Here is an 18571-nt window from a genome sequence, read left to right as displayed (position 1 = left end):
CTGTTATGGTCTGTCTTTTCCATAACAGCCATCCTAATGAGTGTGGTGGATATCTCGCTGTGGCTATGCTTCACATTTTCATGTGACCGATGGTGTGGGCCTTCTTTATATCTGATTATCAGCCATTGGTTTATCTTCTTTGGAAAAACATCTATTCAGATACTCTGCCCATTTTTTTTAAAATTTTTTATTGGAGTTCAATTTGCCAACACATAGCATAACACCCAGTGCTCATTCTGCAAAGTGCCCCCTTCAGTGCCTGTCACCCAGTCACCCCAACCCCCCGCCTACCTCCCCTTCCACCATCCTTTGTTCATTTCCCAGAGTTAGGTGTCTCTCACGTTCTGTCACCCTCACTGATATTTTCACTCATTTTCTCTCCTTTCCCTTTATTCCCTTTCACTATTTTTTATATTCCCCAAATGAATGAGACCATATAATGTTTGTCCTTTTCCGTTTGACTTATTTCACTCAGCATAATACCCTCCAGTTCCATCCACGTCGAAGCAAATCATGGGTATTTGTAGTTTCTAATGACTCTGCCCATTTTTAATTTTTTTAAAATGAATTGTTAGAGTTCTTCATATATTACAAATGCAAGACCCTTACCAGATATGGGATTTGAAAAAAATCTTTTTCCATTATGTAGGCTGTCTTTTCACTTAAAAAAAAAAAAAGATTGATTTATTGAGAGAAGTGAGGGGAGGGACACAGAGTCTTAAGTAGAGTCCACACTGAGCTAGAGCTTGACATGGGGCTTAATACCATCACTCTGAGATCACAGCCTGAACAGAAACCAAGAATTGGTCAGTTAACCTACTGTGCCACCCAGGCACCCCCAAGTCTTTTCACTTTCTTGATGAAATTTTTTAAAGTACAAAAGTTAAAAATTTTTATGAAATTCAAATTATCTATTTTTTCTTTGGTTTCTTGTGCTTAGGGTTTCCTATTTAAGGAAGCATTGTCAAATCCAAGGTCACAAAGATGTGCTCCTATGTTTTCTTCTGAGAGTTTTATTTTATTTTACTGTTTTTTTGAGAGAAGGTATGAAGATGGGGGGAGGGGCAGAGGAAGAGGTAGAGAGAGAATCCCAGGCTCCATGCTCAGCTTAGAGCCTAAAGTGGGGCTTGATCCCACTAGAGAGAGAATCCCAGGCTCCATGCTCAGCTTAGAGCCTAAAGTGGGGCTTGATCCCACAACCCTAAGATCATCACCCAAGCTGAAATCAAGAGTCAGACACCTAACCAACTGAGCTGCCCAGATGCCCCCTTCTGAGAGTTTTATAGTTTTAGCTCTTAAATTTAGGTCCTTGATCTTTGAGTTAATGTTTGTATAAGATACATTAGAGGTTAAGATTTTTTTTTAAAGATTTTATTTATTCATGAGAATACACACACAGAGAGAGAGGCAGAGACACAGGCAGAGGGAGAAGCAGGCTCCATGCAGGGAGCCTGACGTGGGACTCAATCCCAGGTCTCCAGGATCACACCCTGGGCTGAAGGTGGCACTAAACCCCTGAGCTACCTGGGCTGCCCAAGATTCCTTCTTTTAGCATTTCCTGTGTTAAGAATTTCCTTTAATCATTCTTTTAAAATTTCCAGGGGATCCCTGGATGGCTCAGTGGTTTAGTGCCTGCCTTTGGCCCAGGCTGTGCTCCTGGAGACCCGGGATCAAGTCCTGCATTGGGCTCCCTTCATGGAGCCTGCTTCTCCCTCTGCCTGTCTCTGACTCTCTCTCATGAATAAATAAAATCTTAAAAAAAATAAAAATTTCCACTGGAAACTGTTTTAGTTTTTCTTCATTTGAGAAGGTCTTGATTTACCCTTCATTCCTAAAGGACATTTTCATAGAATATGAAACTGAGTTGACAGATCTTTTCTTTCAGTGCTTGAGAAATGTCCTGCTTCCTCTGGTTTCTATGCTTTGTCATTTGGATTATTTTTCCTTTATAGGTAAGGTGTCATTTTTCTCATTGCTAAAGTTTTTTTTTGTCTTTACAGAATTTTTATCATGTTTCTCAGTGTGGCTTTCTTGGGCTTATCTTGTTGGGGATTTGTTCAGCTTCTTGAATATGTTGGCTTCTAAATTAGGGATGTTTTCAGCTATTATTTCTTTGAATACTTTCTCAGCCCCACACAGTTTTCTCATCTCCTTGAGACTCTGGTAATGCAAATAGTAAATCTCACTGCTCCCTGTGGCTCTGTTTTTTTGTTTTTTTTTTCTCTATTTTTCAGATTGGGCAGTTTTCCATTTTTTATCATTTACATGTTTGTTTACTTTTTTATATAGATCTACTTTTATACATATATAGTTTATGACAGCCTAGGTTTTATATTTAAGATTATATAATTTATATGTATAGGTATTTATAATAATTATTTGCCTATAAACCTCAGGACCCCCTCAATCCCTCTCAAACAATGAATATTAGTCTAAGACATCCACTTGCCCATTCAGACCACTTTCGTCACCTCTAAACAGGTTGCAATACCCTCCTATCCTCACCCTCCCACCTTCTTCCACTTGTGCTCAGTCTCAAGAGACCACACCAAAGCAATTTTGCCACAAACACATTAATGAGATGACCTCTTAACCCGGCAAGGAGCTAAGTACAGGACAGCACCAATGGACAACTGGCCAACCAGACATTCTGAAACCTCTACCCAAACTCTTCAGTACAGACTATGGCTCAGACCACCTATCAAGCAAACACAAATCTTCACAACTGCTCCCCACCCAACAGAGTCATATTGTAACTGTAGCTGTCTCAGGGACCCAGCAGGACTGAGGGACAGGTTCTGTCCCGACAGAAGTTCAAGGATGGGACATCCAAAGCCCATTCGGGAAGAGAAACTCATCTGTGAGTCCTGGGAGTCGTTCACCTTCCAGGATGCCCAGAGCCCTGGGGGGGTCAAAGCCCCAGGAAACCAGCACAAGCCCCAGGGGCTCCAACCAGGCTTATATCTGGCAAGGTCAAAGGCTGCGGCCACCCAGAACACAGTTACATTCTCAAACCAGAAAACAAGATGTGTCCGGCCAGCAGAGGAAGTAAATGGGAGTCTGCTTGGTAATACTCAGCGCTGTCCTTTCACTATCCGCCTTCCACCACCCACCATAGCCCATTTCTTCTTTCTTCACAGCACAAGCTGGTCCCAGGAGAAAAACGCAGCCCCTACTCCCAGAAGCCAAGCCATGCTAGTGAATACACAGGCTACAGCTGGCCCTAAGGCTACCCATCCTGAGCACTGCTGTCCAGAAAGAGCTAGGGCTTAGTCACGTTAGTGCAGTTCACACAGGTTTTAGAAAGAAAAAGAAATACACATAACACAACACTCAGGTACTCACACACATCCTCAGGGCCAGTTGTTCCTCCTGCCTGAGCTGTGAGCTATCCTGAATTCATCTCAGGAGACCATCCTGCCTCTTCCTCCAGCCTTCCTTCTGGAGAACAGCCTGGGCATGTTGCTCTCTCTCTCCACCCAGGCCAATCACCAGTCCCTGCGATGGGCCTGCTGGCTCCTCCACCCCAATCCCACCACCAGAAAATGCTCCCCTGTTTTGAACCCCATGAGTGCAGCTGAGTGCCAGGGTTGGGGCCGGGTGGGGAGGAGTCGGGGTGGAGGCAAACAGGACACACCATGAGGTTTAGGGTGTGTGGGGAGAGTAAGTGCGGGTCCAGGTGGGGGGCAGGCACGGTGGGCTGGGACGCACTGAACCGTTAGGGGAAACTAGGGAGCGATGCGGTCAGACCTCCGGCCCCGCCGCCACGACCGCTGCTTTAAAGGAAGCCCTGTCTAGGCTCTCCGGGGCCCACGGGGCGGCAGGTGGGTCCAGGGTTGAGAAACACCTGGGTGCCCCAGGTGCCAGAGGCTCCCCATCTCAAACTCCTTATTAAAGAGTCCGGCTGGAGGGCAGCCCTGATGGCTCAGCGGTTTAGCGCCACCTTCAGCCCGGGGTACGATCCTGGAGACCCGGGATCGAGTCCCACGTCGGGCTCCCTGCATGGAGCCTGCTTCTCCCTCTGCCTGCTTCTCCCTCTGCCTGTGTCTCTGCCTCTGTGTGTGTGTCTGTCATGAATAAATAAATAAAATCTTAAAAAAAAAAAAAAGAGTCCTGCTGGAGCCTCTTACCCACCAGGACCCGGACCTGGGACCCCCGAGACTCCAACCCTGGGCCAACGTCCAAAGCCAAAAGTACCCAAAGGCGCCTTTCCGTTCTGAAGTTTCCCCAGTTCCCGGGCCTTTCCCCTCTCTGTCCTTGCTCCCTACTGTTGAGCCCACCAAGTGAGTTTTGCATTGCAGCTATTGTAATCTTTTACAGTCCCCATTTGGGGCTTCTTTCAATCTTCAGTGTCTTTGGTGGGGCTAATTCTTTGTTGAGAATTTTTATCTTTTCACTTGTTTCAGGCAGGTCCCTAAGTGCTCATCGAAACTTTTTTTTAATAACAGCTGCTCTAACGTTCTTGTCAGATCATTCCAAAATCTGCGTGGTGAAAGTGTGGCTATCTGTTAATTATCTAATCCCATTCAGGGTATAAGTGATTTTCATCCCAGACATTCTGGGTGATGAGACTCCTGATCATAATTAAATTTTCCGTTTAACCCGCGTCCTGTGAGCGCGCCCGCCTTGCGGAGGAGGACGCGAGCGCCACCTGCTGCCGCCGGGGAAGGACGCGGGTCCCTCGGTCCGCCTCCGCCTCCGCCTCCGCCTCCGCCTCCGCCTCCGCCTCCGCCTCCGCCTCCGCCTCCGCGGCAGGTGGGAGGAGAGAGGGGCCCAGCAAGGGGGAGGGTGGGGGCTTCAGGATCCTCCCTTGGGTTTCTTTTTTTTCTTTTCAAGATTTTATTTACTCATGAGACACACACACACACACAGAGAAGCAGAGAGGCAGAGACACAAGCGGGCCCCATGTAGGGACTCGAACCCAGGTATCCAGGATCACGCCCTGGGCTGAAGGCAGCGCTAAGCCGCTGAGCCACCCAGGTTGTCCTCCTCCCTTGGGTTTCTTTACCACCAGCCCGGTGAGGGCTCCACGTGGGGCAAGGATAGAAGTCTAGGCTCTCCAGGGGCACCTGGGTGGCTCAGTGGATTGAGTGGCCCCTACTGGTTTGCGCTCAGGTCATGATCTCAGGGTTGTGGGATCGAGCCCCACCCATGATCTTAGGGCTGTGGGAAGGAGCCGCACCTTGGGCTCTGCGCTCAGCGGCTCAGCCAAGGAGCAGTCGCCTTGCGATTCTCTCCCTGTGCGCCTCCACCCCCTGCCCCACACCTGTGCTCTCATCTCACTCTCTCTCTAAAAAAAGTCTAGGCTTTCTCCATTTGGAGATGGGGCTGGTGGTACCCACACTTTTCCTGAGGTTTTTGGCTGGAGCAGAACAGTGTTTCCAGCTTGTTAGGCCACCTCTTTCTTGGTCCTGCAGCTAGTGGTAGCAAGCGGGTTTTTTGTTTTGTTTTGTTTTTGTCTGCACTCACTGGTGTGTCCAGGTTTTACGTGCCTCTAGCACCCACTCTAGGTATATTGAGCTCGACAATAACAAAACAAAACCCAGAATTCAACATCACCTCCCTCCTCTTCCTCCCACTGCTACCCCCCCACCCAGGTCCTGAGTCTCCAGCTTGTCTGCCCCCTTCTCTCCTCCTGTTGGTGCTTTGATATTTGTTTTATTTTTTTTAAAAAGATTTTATTTTTTTATCCATGTGAGACACAGAGACACAGGCAGAGGGAAAAGCAGGCTTCCAGCAGGGAGCCAGAAGCGGGACTCGATCCCCGGACCCTGGGATCACACCCTGAGCCAAAGGCAGACACTCAACCCCTGAGCCACCCCTTTATTTCTGTTTTATATATAATGCCCAGAGTTCTTAGCTGTACTTAGCCGGCCAAATAGGGAGACCTGTGTTTATTTTGTCTTGTCTGGAACCATAAATCCCCATTTTCATTTAACATTTTGATTGGGTTTTTTAAAGGAGTATTTGGAACATATAGTTAATACAATAGTTATAGTCACTTTTAAAAAATACACAGTAAGACAAGGACTGCCCTTTCCTTGTATGGCACTGGTCACAGCGGGGAAGTAATCGGCAGACATGGTCCCTGATGGGTGCTGTGCTGTCCCAGCATACAAATAAGGACCTCAGGATGGTAATAGAAATGCCACACAGCAAAAATTAGAGGAGTTAACCAGCTCGCAAACATAACTTTAAAGCTTTGTACCTGGTGCACTGCCCCCAGGCCTCAATCAAACTAGAAATGATATCTGGGCTTTGCCCTACTAGGGAGAGCCTGAACTTTCAATGATAGTTAATCTAAGTATTTTTTCTCTGTGTATTTCAGTAAATTGCAACACTGAACAGTGTTTTAAAGATTTAGTTAGGTTATTGCTGCTGTGAGACTAGCATCACTACTGGAAATTGCTTTATTTCATATGGAACAGTTATTTTCTGTTTAGTGAATATTTTTAAGAGGTGTAAAGCTTTCTGTTCCTAGAATCGCTTAATGTCCTGTAAAATTCCCTAACATAGGCTCCTCCTGTGATTTCCAAATCCACCCCACAAGTGCTGCCCTATGGCCCGTCCAGGGGCCATAGGGCAGCACTACCTACACAACCCCTTGGGCTCCCACCTACATGACCAAATGCTGCATTTTTGTGCACTGTTGATTTTACTTAGATTTGGGGAAATAGCATTTTTATACTAAAAAAACTTTGGATTTAATTTTTAAGACTTTTAAAACAATTTTTTAAAATAACATTTTGAAACCCTTTGCTGCTCCTGAAGGTGGGACACAAGTACCGGAACCGGGGAGCCTCCTTCTGTGACCTAGAGCTCACTCCCTGCTGTGCTTGGTTTACAAAGGGCCTTTACCCTTACCGTCTCCATGGCTGCTGTAACAGCTTCCCCAAAACTTGGTGATTTAAAACAGCACAAATGGGGCAGCCCCGGTGGCTCAGCGGTTCAGCGCTGCCTTCAGCCCAGGGCGTGATCCTGGGGTCCAGGATTAAGTCCCACCTCCGGCTCCCTGCATGGAGCCCCCCTCTCAGTCTCTCTCTGTCTCTCTCATGAATAAAAAAAATAAAAATTAAAAATTAAAAAAAAAACAGCACAAATGTACTATTCTGCGGTTCTATGGGCAAGAAGTCTGACACGGGCTACAGGTAAGGCCCCGGCAGGGCTGTTGTCCTTTCGGTAAGTGGTATCTCGGGGAGAGTCAGTTCCACTTGCTTCTCCAGCTTCCAGAGGCTGCTCACATCCCTTGGCTCATGGCCCCCTTCCTCTGTCTTCAAAGCCACAGCAGTTTCTCAGATTCCATGAATCTGTGTCCCTTATGATACTCAGGACCCTTGTGATCACAGTGGGCCCTCCTGATGGGTAGGGGCTAAGCTGCCTAGGTGAATGTCAGCTGATGAGCAACCCTAGTTCCATCTGCAAACATCTTAATTCCCACTTACCACGAAGCCTAATGTACTCCTAGGTTCTTAGGATTAGCACATGGACATCTTTGAGGGCCATGCTTCTGCCTCCCACAGCATCTGACCTAATGCAGGCAAGCACACGTGGTGGATGGCAGCCCTGACCCAGGATTACTGCTTCCAGGGAGGGAGAGTAACAAGAAATCCCCACAAGAACTCAGAAAGGCAGGCACCGTCACTGTTGTTCCCCTCTACAGGTAGAAAAATAAAAGTCTGGGAAGATTAGGTATTGTGTTCTGGGTCACAAGACTGTTGCTGTGGGGTGTCCTAAAGCAGGGTCGAGACTGCTGGGTCAGATGTCAAAAGCAGGCATATTTCCAGCCAGGGGAGCTCCCACAGCCCTTGTGGCAGAAAAGGCCCATTTTCAGAGCCAGACAGGGCTGGATTCAAGTGTGGCCACGAAAGATCAAAAAGACCCCATCTTCTGGAACCAATGGGGACAGTCTAGCCCTGCCTAAGACAGGTCACAGCTAGAGTCACAGCCTCAGGTCTCCCTGTCCTCTGGTCCTGGCTGGGAAAAGAGGGTGGTCCTGATGAGAGATGGTAAAGGATGGGGTGCCACGGTGATCTCTCCCTGCCTCTTTGGAGTCCCAGGTACGAGAGAGTAGCCCAGCACAGGATGTGTCCCCTTGCTCGAGGCAGGGATGCATGGAGGCTGGCTCTGTGCTGAATAAGAGCAAGAGCGTCCAGAGCAGGCAGCTCCAATTTGCCCACACTTCCTGGGCCACATGTCCGCCTCAGAACATGCCAGCTTTAGGGGCACCATGGTGGCTGCACATGGATGAAAATCCACAGCCCTGGCCAAGTAGCAGACACTGGGGAAAGAACCTTGGCTTCATGATCCCATTTCGCTTCATCTGGGCTCCCCTCAGTTGGTTTTCAACAAAGAGTGAAACTATGACCCCAATAAATAGAAAACAAGCATGTGTTAAAGATTGTGACATCCTTCAGGTTTCTTCATTAATAATGCGTTAAATACAATAAATTCAAAGGGGAATGCAAAGCACGGGCCCATTTATACATCAGGAGTATTAAATGAACTTGCAGATGGATCCCAAACTGTCTTTTCCGCATGGGAAGAGGGTTGTCTTGCCATCAGAGAGAATTCATTTGCATGCCTGCAGATAAGAATTATTTTGCATTGCTATCAGTCATCTACAATTTATAGCTATGAAATAGCGCTTTAAGGGGCACCTAGCTGGCTCATGTAACTCGTAATCTTAGGGTCATGAGTTCAAGTCCCACATTGAGTATGGGGCCTACTTAAAAAGTAAATAATTTTTTTTTAAAATAACACTTTGGCAATAAAAAGCCAGAACCAGATAATCCCAAAGTGTGTGATCTAAACAATTCAGAGTTTCCATTAAAATATACACTTTCCCCTACATTTGAGAACCAACCCCCTAGCTGAAAGGACTCAATACAGTTGGGTCACACCACAGCCTGGCCTACTGGGGGCCACACCCTCAGCCCTGGAAGCCTCAGTCCCATCATCCTTCCCCAGGCTTGGGAGAGGCTCAGGCAGCCTCAGGAGCGCTGCAGGTTGCTTGTCACTTTGACGAGGACCCTGGATTTCTATGGTGAGGATCATTAGGGCTCATAGTAACTCCCCAATGAATGCCTCTGAACCCACCAGCAATAAATAATTGACTTTACAGGAGTCTGAAATAATTTGCTTCTAAAGGGAATGAATTTGCCAGGGAATACCAGCTTTAAGTATGGACAGACAGTGCCAGCCCTTGCATTCTAGTCATTTCTTTAGAGCTCCTATCTCCCAAAATGACTAGAATTGCCTCTGAAATGTCAAGATGTGGGGGTTTTATGGGTCTCTGCCTCTTTTTAGCAGTGGGAAGCGAGGACTCCAAGCCACTGGAGGAGCTGTGCAGACCACAAGAGCCGCAGCCACCTGTCGCCTCTGCCCCCGAGCTCCAGCCACACTGTGTTGTACCGAGTTCACCTTTTTTCAACCTGACCCAGGTCCCTATCTGCCCTGCCTGAGGTGGGGGGGGTGGGTACTGGGAATGAGGGCCCAGGTGTGGTCTACGGACAGAAATGGGACTCTGGGCTAGAGTAGGGCAAGCACAACGCAGCCAGTTCATTCCTGCTCAAATGTTGCACCCCCAAGAGCAGCGAGAACTTCTCAGAGCAGAAAACATATCCAAAAGCAACCATGCAGTGCCTGGTACACAGTAATTCCTCAAGAAACATGTTTATTCAATCCTGGGGAGCCCGGGGGGCCCAGTCAGTTGAGCAACTGATTCTTGGTTTCAGTTCAGTTCATGATCTCAGGGTTGTGAGATCGAACCCCATGTTGGGCTCCATGCTCAAGGGGGAGTCTGCTTGAGATTCTCTGCCTCTCCCCTCTCAAATAAGTAAATAAATTTTTTTTAAATGTGTTTAACCACTCCTGATGGCATTTACTGTGCTACATTTTAATGCAAATTGGACTCCTCATCCCCCCCCTTTTTTCCCCTGGGGGAGGAGGATCAGCTTTGGCTTAAAAATAAGTAGCTGGGACGCCTGAGTGGTTCAGCGGTTGAGTGTCTGCCTTTGGCTCGGGGTGTGATCCTGGAGTCCTGGGATCGGGTTCCTGCATGGAACCTGCTTCTCCCTCTGCCCCCCTCTCTCTGTGTCTCTCCTGAATAAATAAATAAAATCTTAAAAAAAAAAAGTAGCCGAGAGCTGCCTGGGTGGCTCAGTTGGTTAAGTGTCTTCCTTCAGCTCAGGTCATGATTCCAGGGTCCTGGGATCAGGTCCTGCATCAGGCTCCCTGCTCAGCGGGGAGTCCACTTCTCTCTCTCCTCCTCCCCCCTGCTTGTGAACTTTCTCTCTCTCAAATAAATCAATAAACTCTTTAGCAGCTGATCCAGGCTCCAGCGGAGGTCTCCATGGATCAGGCTCAGCGTAGCTTGTGCACAGGCCCTGTGGGAGCATGCACTTAGGGCCAGAGGAGTCAGGTGTGGGGTGCAGAGGAGGATGCGCAGAAAAGGTGGTGCACCTGGGAAGGCCAAGATAATGAGGGGGAGGAGCCTCAACCCCTTCAATGATTCATTTGTTTAGTAAACATATATTGAGCTCCTACTACATGCTGGGCTAAACTTTGGAAAAAGTTTATCCAAGAGTCTCGAGCTGGGGTTGCCTGGAATCCTAAAAGGTATTAAGTGGGAAATCGACACTGACTACATAGGGGTGTGAAACTGGGTTACACAACTTTCAACAAGTATCTATTGTTTCTCTATTGTTCTCACCAGAGGCAGCTCCAGGGAGAGGAAGGAGGCCGAGTCTGTGAGTGGAGCGCCCTCTGGGGGAGATCCTGTGGGTGTGACGGGGCCAGCTGGTCTAGGCCAACCTCCTCCTCAAAACACAAGGACCTGGAGCCTCTAGGGAGGTTGAAAGGCAAGCTGAAGGTCAGAGTGTGGAAAACCGAGGACGATGAAGGGGCTGTCCAAAGCAGCCTCCTCATCCAGACCGCTCTTCCTCAAGGTGGTCCCTGAGGAGCTCCGGCTTCCAAGCAGACAGGCTGGCCCTAACCCTCCCTTAGGTCAGTGGCCCCAGAGCTAGTCTACAAGCTCTCTGGGCTCTGGCCTTACCTGGCACAAGTGTTGGAAATAATGACAAAGAGCCTTGGCTCTGGACCTCCTTCCTCCCACTAGCCTTTGAGTCCAACTACAGCCTGGTAGTGACCTCCTCGGGCTACTGCAGCAGATCCTGGGCTAGCCTTTCTACCACTTGTCCCTTCTCTCTGCTTTGCACATCACCATCACCCCCTGCCCCCGGCCAGACCCACCTTCTGGCAGGCAGGCAGGTGACACTGGGCTCCAGCATTTGTGCAGACAACAGGCAAGGAACAGTGGGCAAGGTCCACATCTCATCCTTAGGAATGGCGGAGCCCAACGTGAAGGTGGCCACAGAACAAGTTCTCCCTACAAGTTTGCTAACCGACTGACTTTAGCATGAGCAAAATGTCCATGGATGCTGCCCTCATCTTCTCATGGTCCAGCAGGGGAAACTGGTATGAATTCAACAGCTGCAAATGATTAAGTTAACACTTACATTGTAAGGACCAGGAAGGAAAAATACAAAATTCTGTGGAGGCCACTGTCTGAGCTGCGCGGGTAGTGAGCAGTCAGGCCGGCTTCCTGGAGGAAGTGAGATTGAAGCTGGGACCTGAAGGTTGAGAAAGAGCTGGCTGGGTGAAGAGCAGAAGAAAGAACATCCCAGGGCAGCCCCGGTGGCTCAGTGGTTTGAGCGCCGTCCTCGGTCCAGGGCGTGATCCTGCAGACCCGGGATCGAGTCCCGCATTGGGCTCCCTGCATGAGCCTGCTTCTCCCTCTGCCTCTCTCTTCTCTCTGTGTGTGTCTCTCATGAATAAATAAAATAAAATCTTTTTTAAAAAAAAAATCCCAGGTGGAGGAAACAGCAAGAACAGAGCCCTGAAGCATAGTTTGGTCACAGCTCTCTCTCTCTCTCTCTCTCTCTCTCTCTCTCTCTCTCTCTCGGCTTGGATCCCCTCAGTGAGCCCCATGACCGTGGCCTAGTAGAGCCCACACCCCTCATGTGGGCCCCCCATCTGTCAAGCTTCTTTCCTGCTCAGGACCCTGCCAGATGGCTACTCTTGTCTTCATTGCTGACCCTGTGTGCCCAGCTCTGTGCCTTTGTGGGGGTGCCGAGGAGGTGTTGGGTGTCTGCACTTTCCCTCCCATAAGTGTCAGAGGGAATTCTCCATCTGGCAGTACTGCACGTACAGAAAGGCTCATGGTTGGTGCAGACTGCCCCCTCCCCTTCACCCGTTCCTTCGTAAGCCATCCCTGGTGGTCCAGGAGAAACAAGACACGACTGCCCTTTCCTCCTGGTGACTGCCCTTTCCTCCTGCCTGCACCTGTTCAAATCCTTCCCACAGTTCCAGTTCCAGGCAAGACAGAAAAAGCACACACCACCCTGTGTGAACCACTGAAGGCAACTACACCCTTGGACGGCTGCATGGAGCCACTGTGGACCCTGACAGGTGCACACTGGCCATGCACTGGGGCAGGAGAGTGGCGTTTGAAGCACCCAGCACCAGCACTGAGCTCCCCTCTTTGTTCTGCAGCACCCCCACCCCACCCCACCTCCCCAGCTTGGGTTCCTGGGGAACCTGGGAAACCTGGGAAACCTGCAGGTGGCCCAGGGCCATGGATGCCTGATCAGCGATTTGACTCTAGCTGGTCCCACCAGAGAATCCTTACTGAGTCCTTCGGCATCAGTGACACCACTGTCCCACCAGCAGCAGCGACTTGTTTCCTCGGCTGGCTGTCCCCACCCAGAGGGGCACCTGTAATCTGCCAGCCTAGAGTCTCCCGCACAGCAGGCCCCATGACCAGGCCACTGGCAATAGCTCAGAGTCAGTAAACACAGTAGCAAGGCTCATCAAGGGAACTGGGGGAGTGGGGGGGTGGGGGGGAGGGACGGGGTGGGGGGAGGAGAACAGGGCTGTTGTGAATTCAGCCCTGGGCAGTCAATCACGGTCCCTCTGTTTTACAGAGATGACATGGAGTAGCTGCAGTGGTGTGATGGACGTCACCAATTGAGTTAAGCCACCAGGGAAGCAGGCCCAGGGGGTTAGGGGAACCTTCCTGAATCCGAAGACCCTGGTAAGTCAGTGGCTTTGCTTTAGGGGGTGTTGTTTCCCGAAAAGGCATTGCTGCCAGTTTATGGAAAACAGACGTTTGATAAGGCCAGGCCAGTTGGCTCCAGAATATGCCATTCCCATGGAACAGAGAGGCCCATTGAGCTCTTTTCACCTTGCTAGTCACTGAGTCTGAGTGGATCTACCCCCAAAATTGGGAACGTCAGACCAAAGAGTTCCAAGGCATCCATGGGTCAAGAGCTTGCTAAGAACTTCCCCAAATTAAAAAACAAAAACCCAAACCCAAGCCAGTGTATGTGGCGGCTTGTCCAGCGGGTGGCACTGTTACACTAGGGAATGCCCCTAAGGGACCGGCAGCCATTAAATCTTTGATGAAAGCCGGTTTCTCTTTCTATTGCTGGAATCGCATCTTGTTTCTCCTGGACCACCAGGGATGGCTTAGGAAGGAACGGGTGAAGGGGAGGGGGCAGTCTGCACCAACCATGAGCCTTTCTGTACGTGCAGTACTGCCAGATGGAGAATTCCCTCTGACACTTACGGCAGGGAAAGTGCAGACACCCAACACCTGCATCCTTAGTACCCGCTCCCCGGCAGGGAGAGAGAGGCCAGCAGTGCAGTGAATAGCCCACAGGGCTCCACTCCCAAGACCACTGAGGCTTTCCTTCCTGACCTTTCCTTCCCCAAAACCCATCAGTTGAATTTAGGAGACTTTTTTCTCCGGGAGAACATGGATCAAAGAGTCTAACATGCTCACAAGTCAGGGACTGCAGTGACACGAGTCCTTGAAACCAGGAGGCCAGGCTGTCCCCTGGCTGGGAGCTCAAGGAGACGTGGAGGCTAACCCAAAAGAAGAGTGGAAACAAAAGGAAACAAACAAGGTCAGTCAGCTTCTTTCCCCCCTTTCTTCACGGTTTATACCTGAACATGGGTACTTCTTCCTTCTAGTTTCTGGTGCCCCAGCCCTGGGGCTTCTTCTCCCTTTGGTGGCCACCATGTTCCAACCTGCAGTCTTCGTTGCTTTTGGCGCCTCCATGCCCAATGCTGAGAAATGACCCTGATAAAAGAGTGGTCAGGGTTTGTAGTTTTGGTCCACACAGTAGGAGACACAGGAGAGCAGATGTTCAAGAACCGGCTTCCCCAACACTGAAAAAAATTGTAAGATATTGTAAGATATCTTTATGACATTATAAGATAATGTCAAAAATATATTAGACAACTTAAAATGGAATACTAGAAACAAAGTTTAACCCAAACAAAGGTAGGAAAGGAGAAACAAAAATGAGAACTAGAAGAAAAAAATAAATATAAAATGGGAGGTCTAGATCCAAATATATCAATAATTACATTAAATGTAAATGACTTGAACATACCAGTTAGGTTAAAAGCAGAGGTTTTTTAAAAATGACTCAAGTACATACTGTCTAAAGAAACTCTTCAAATATGATAACACAGGTAGGGTAGAAGAAAAAGTATGAAAAAAACTATACTATGGGAAAAAAAAATATGGAAGCCCCAACCAAAGCAAAGTAAGAGTGACCATATGAATATCAAAGTAAACTTCAGAGCAAAGAAAATGATGTTAAAGAGAGACATTACATGCTAATAGAAGAATCAATTCACTAAGAAGGCATAACAATTCTAAATGTATAATACCCTAGAATAGAGCTTCAAAATATAAGAAGCAAAAATTGTCAGAGCAGAAAAGGAGTAGATATATCCACTAGTATACTTGGAAACTGCCAATCCCCTCTATGTCATATCTAGAAATAAAAGACAGAAAATTAGCAAAGATAGAACTGAACACCACCACCAACTAACTTGAATTAATGATATTTATAGAACACTCCACACAAAAACAGCAGACTACACATTCTTTTCAAGTACACATGGAACGTTTACCGAGATAGACCACACTGTGAGTCATAAATCAAACCTTTAACAAATTTAAAAGGATTTAAATCATATAAAATACGCTTTCTGACTATAATGGAATTAAACTATAAATCAATAACAGGAGGATAACTGAAAATTCTCCAAACATTAGGAAAGAAATGACACACTTTTTCAAAGGAAGTCTCAAAGGAAATTAGAAAATATTAAACCCTAAGAAAATTAATATATAAAATATCACAGTTTGTGGGATGTAGCTAAAGTGGGAGTGGAGTTAACTACATTAAATGTTTGTATTACAAAACAAGAAATGTCTCAAAGCTACTATCTGAGCTTCCGCATAAGAAACTTGGGGGGAGGGTGGACTGGTAGGGGGCAAAATAAACCCAAAGTAACTAGGTGAAAGGAAATAACAAAGAGCAATTATTAATAAAATTGGAAACAGAAAAACAGAAAGTCCATGAACCCAAAAAGTGGTTCTTTGAAAGAGCAATAAAATTGATTTTCTCTAGTCAGACTAACAAACAGAAAAAGAAAGAAGACAGAAATTACCAGATCAGGAATGAAAAAGGAAATGTGGGATCCCTGGGTGGCGCAGCGGTTTGGCGCCTGCCTTTGGCCCAGGGCGCGATCCTGGAGACCCGGGATCGAATCCCACGTCGGGCTCCCTGTTCATGGAGCCTGCTTCTCCCTCTGCCTGTGTCTCTGCCTCTCTCTCTCTCTGTATGACTATTGTAAAAATAAAAAAAAAAAATAAAAAAAGATTAAAAAAAAAAAAAAAAAAAAAAAAAAGAAAAAGGAAATGTAACTACAGATCTCATAGACATTAAAACAATAATAGCATCTCTGTGCAAATGAATTTGGCAAACTACATGAAATGGATCAAATTGTCAAAACCCACAAACTCCAAAACTCACCCATCGTAAAACAGATAACTAATTTTTAAAAAATTCTCCTTGGGGGGGCACCTGGGTGGCTCACTGGTTGAGCATCTGCCTTTGGCTCAGGTTGTGATCCTGGGGTCCTGGGGGGACCATATCAGGTTCCCCACAGGGAGCCTGCTTCTCCCTCTGCCTATGTCTCTGCCTCCTTCTCTGTGTCTCTTATGAATAAATGAATAAAATATCTTTAAATAAATAAATAAAACATTCTCATCGCCCAAAAAAGAAACCCTATCCCATTAGCAATCACTCCCAACTGCCCCCCACATACACACACCTCTAGCCCTAGGGCACCATTAATTTACTTTCTCTCTCTATAGAATTGCCTACTCTGGACGTTTCATATGAATGGAATCATACAACATGTATTCTTTGTAACTGGTTTCTTTCTCTTATCACAATATATTCAAGATTCATTCATGTTGCAGCATGTGTGAGTCCTTCTGGTTTTTTTCAAATAATATTCCATTGTCTGGATATACCACATTTGATTGCTTAAATGATAGATGTTTGGGTTATTTCCACTTTTTGGCGGTTATGAACAATATATCTACAAACATTTGTACGTAAGTTTTTATGTGGACATAGATTTTCATTTCTCTTGGGTTTATTAGGAGTGAAATTTCCCAGTCGTATGGTAACTGTATGTTTATCTTTTTGAGGAACTTCCAGACTTTTCCAAAGTCTGTACCATTTAGGTTCCCACCAACAGTGTATGAGCAGTTCCTTACAACACTTATTATTTTCTGTCTTTTTAAAAATTCCAGTCATCCTAGTGAATGTGAAGTAGCACCTCATTGTGATTTAAATGTGCAGTTCCTTGATGACTAATGATGTTAAAGCCTCTTTTCATCTGTTTATTGGCCATCTGTAATCTTCTTTAGAGAAGTGTCTATTTCAGATCCTTTGACTATTTTAAAATTAGGTTGTCTTTTTATTATTGATTCTAAGTGTTCCTTATATATTCTAGGTATAAGTTGCTTATCTGACATATGATTTGTAGATATTCTCTTCTGTAAGTTATCTTTTTACTTTCTTGGTGGTAGCTTTACAAAACTGTTTAATTTTGATGGTTTATCTTTTTTTCTTTTGTTGCTTGTGCTTTTGGTGTCATATCTAAGAATGCTTATTCTAATCCAAGGTCATAAGTATTTATATTTTTTCTAAGAGGTTATTTTCTCAACCTAAAAGTTCTTAGTTTTTGTTTGTTTGTTTGTTACGATTTTATTTATTTATTTTAGAGAAAAAGAGAGCACAAACATGGGGAGGAGGGGAGTAGAGGGAGAAGGAGAGTGACAAGCAGACTCTGCTGAACACTAAGCCTGACATAGGGCTTGATCTCAAGACCCTGAGATCATGACCTGAGATGAAACCAAGAATTGGCTGCTTAACTGACTGAGCCACCAGTGGTGCCCCAAAAGTTCTTAGCTTTTTAACCTTCTCATGAAAAATCTGTAGTCACCACAGATAGAGTCACTGCAGAATCTTTATTCTTTTTGTTGTCCCATTTCCAGCACCAACACTAGCATTTTCAGTCCTCCTGACTTTCTTCATTCTGTTCTTGCATTCCTTTCACTGTTTTCTTGAGGTCTTTTTCTTTTCATACAGGCCATGTCTTGCAAGTCTATCTTTGGGTTCATTTTTCTTTACATCATCCAAGGAATAATAAATCATGCCAAAGCCAGTTGTCTTGCCACCCCCAAAATGGATCCTGAATCCAAATACAAAGATGACATCTGGTGTGGTCTTGTACATTTTGACTAGTTTTCCCCCAAAATCTGTCTTAGGTACTGTTACCTTTTTGGGGTGAAGAACATTAATGACCATCGGTTTCTGCTGAAGTAGTCTGTTGGTCAAGAACTTCCTGGTCTGGATAGTTACTGTGTCATTGATAATGATGGCCAAGCTTCAAGCAGCCAGGCAGGAAGAGAGATTTCTGAGTTTTATTGTTTGGGCTCTAACATTTTGGTCTAGGATCCATTCGAGTTAATTTTGACATATGTACAGTTTGAGGTAGGGACCTTTTGTATATGAATATTCAGTTCCTAGAAAGACTATTCTTTCCCCATTAAATTGTCTTCACATCCTTGTTGAAAATCTATAAATATGAATCAGAGTTTATTTTTGGACTTTCAATTCCATTTCATTGGTTTGTATGTCTGTTCTTATATGAATACCACGCTTTCTTGATACTGTAGCCTTGTAGTCAATTTTTTTTTTAAATTTTAAAAATTTATTTGACAGAAAAAGAGAGAGTGCATAAGCAGGGGGAGTGGGAAAGAGAGAAGCAGCTTTCTTGCTGAGCAGGGAGCCTGAGGCAGGGCAGGATCCTAGGACCCTGGGATCATGACCTGAGCCAAATGCAGAGCTGGTACCCCACCTTGTAGTCAATTTGACATGTGCAAGTCCCCCACTTTGTTCTTCTCTGTTTTGGTTATTGAGGGTTCCTTGCATTTTCTTTTCTTTCCTTTTCTTTTCTTTTTTTAAAGATTTTATTTGTTTATTCATGAGAGGCAGAGAGACAGAGGGACAGAGACACAGGCAGAGGGCAAAGCAGGCTCCATGCAGGGAACCTGATGTGGGACTCAATCCGATCTCCAGGATCAGGCCCTGGGTGGAAGGCAGTGCTAAACCGCTGAGCCACCTGGGCT

The 18571-nt window shown here is 46.4% G+C and overlaps 1 protein-coding gene across 1 annotated transcript; it reads right to left on the bottom strand.

Annotated features, from left to right (window-relative positions):
- Positions 1 to 17492: 17492 nt before the first annotated feature.
- Positions 17493 to 17747, bottom strand: LOC129508889 (40S ribosomal protein S24-like). Its single transcript, XM_055324143.1, has one exon. The coding sequence runs from the start codon at positions 17745 to 17747 to the stop codon at positions 17493 to 17495; it is 255 nt and encodes an 84-aa protein (XP_055180118.1).
- Between the last annotated feature and the right edge of the window lie 824 nt (positions 17748 to 18571).

The sequence above is a fragment of the Nyctereutes procyonoides genome, unplaced genomic scaffold, assembly GCF_905146905.1.
Source record: "Nyctereutes procyonoides isolate TBG_1078 unplaced genomic scaffold, NYPRO_anot_genome, whole genome shotgun sequence".
In the NCBI taxonomy this organism is placed as follows: Eukaryota; Metazoa; Chordata; class Mammalia; order Carnivora; family Canidae; genus Nyctereutes; species Nyctereutes procyonoides.
Note: the sequence above shows the minus strand (reverse complement) of the source record. Positions and strands in the feature narration are given on the sequence as shown.

Coding starts and splice junctions, on each gene's coding strand:
- LOC129508889 (XM_055324143.1), bottom strand. CDS start 17,747: ATGGTCATTAATGTTCTTCACCCCAAAAAGGTAACAGTACCTAAGACA.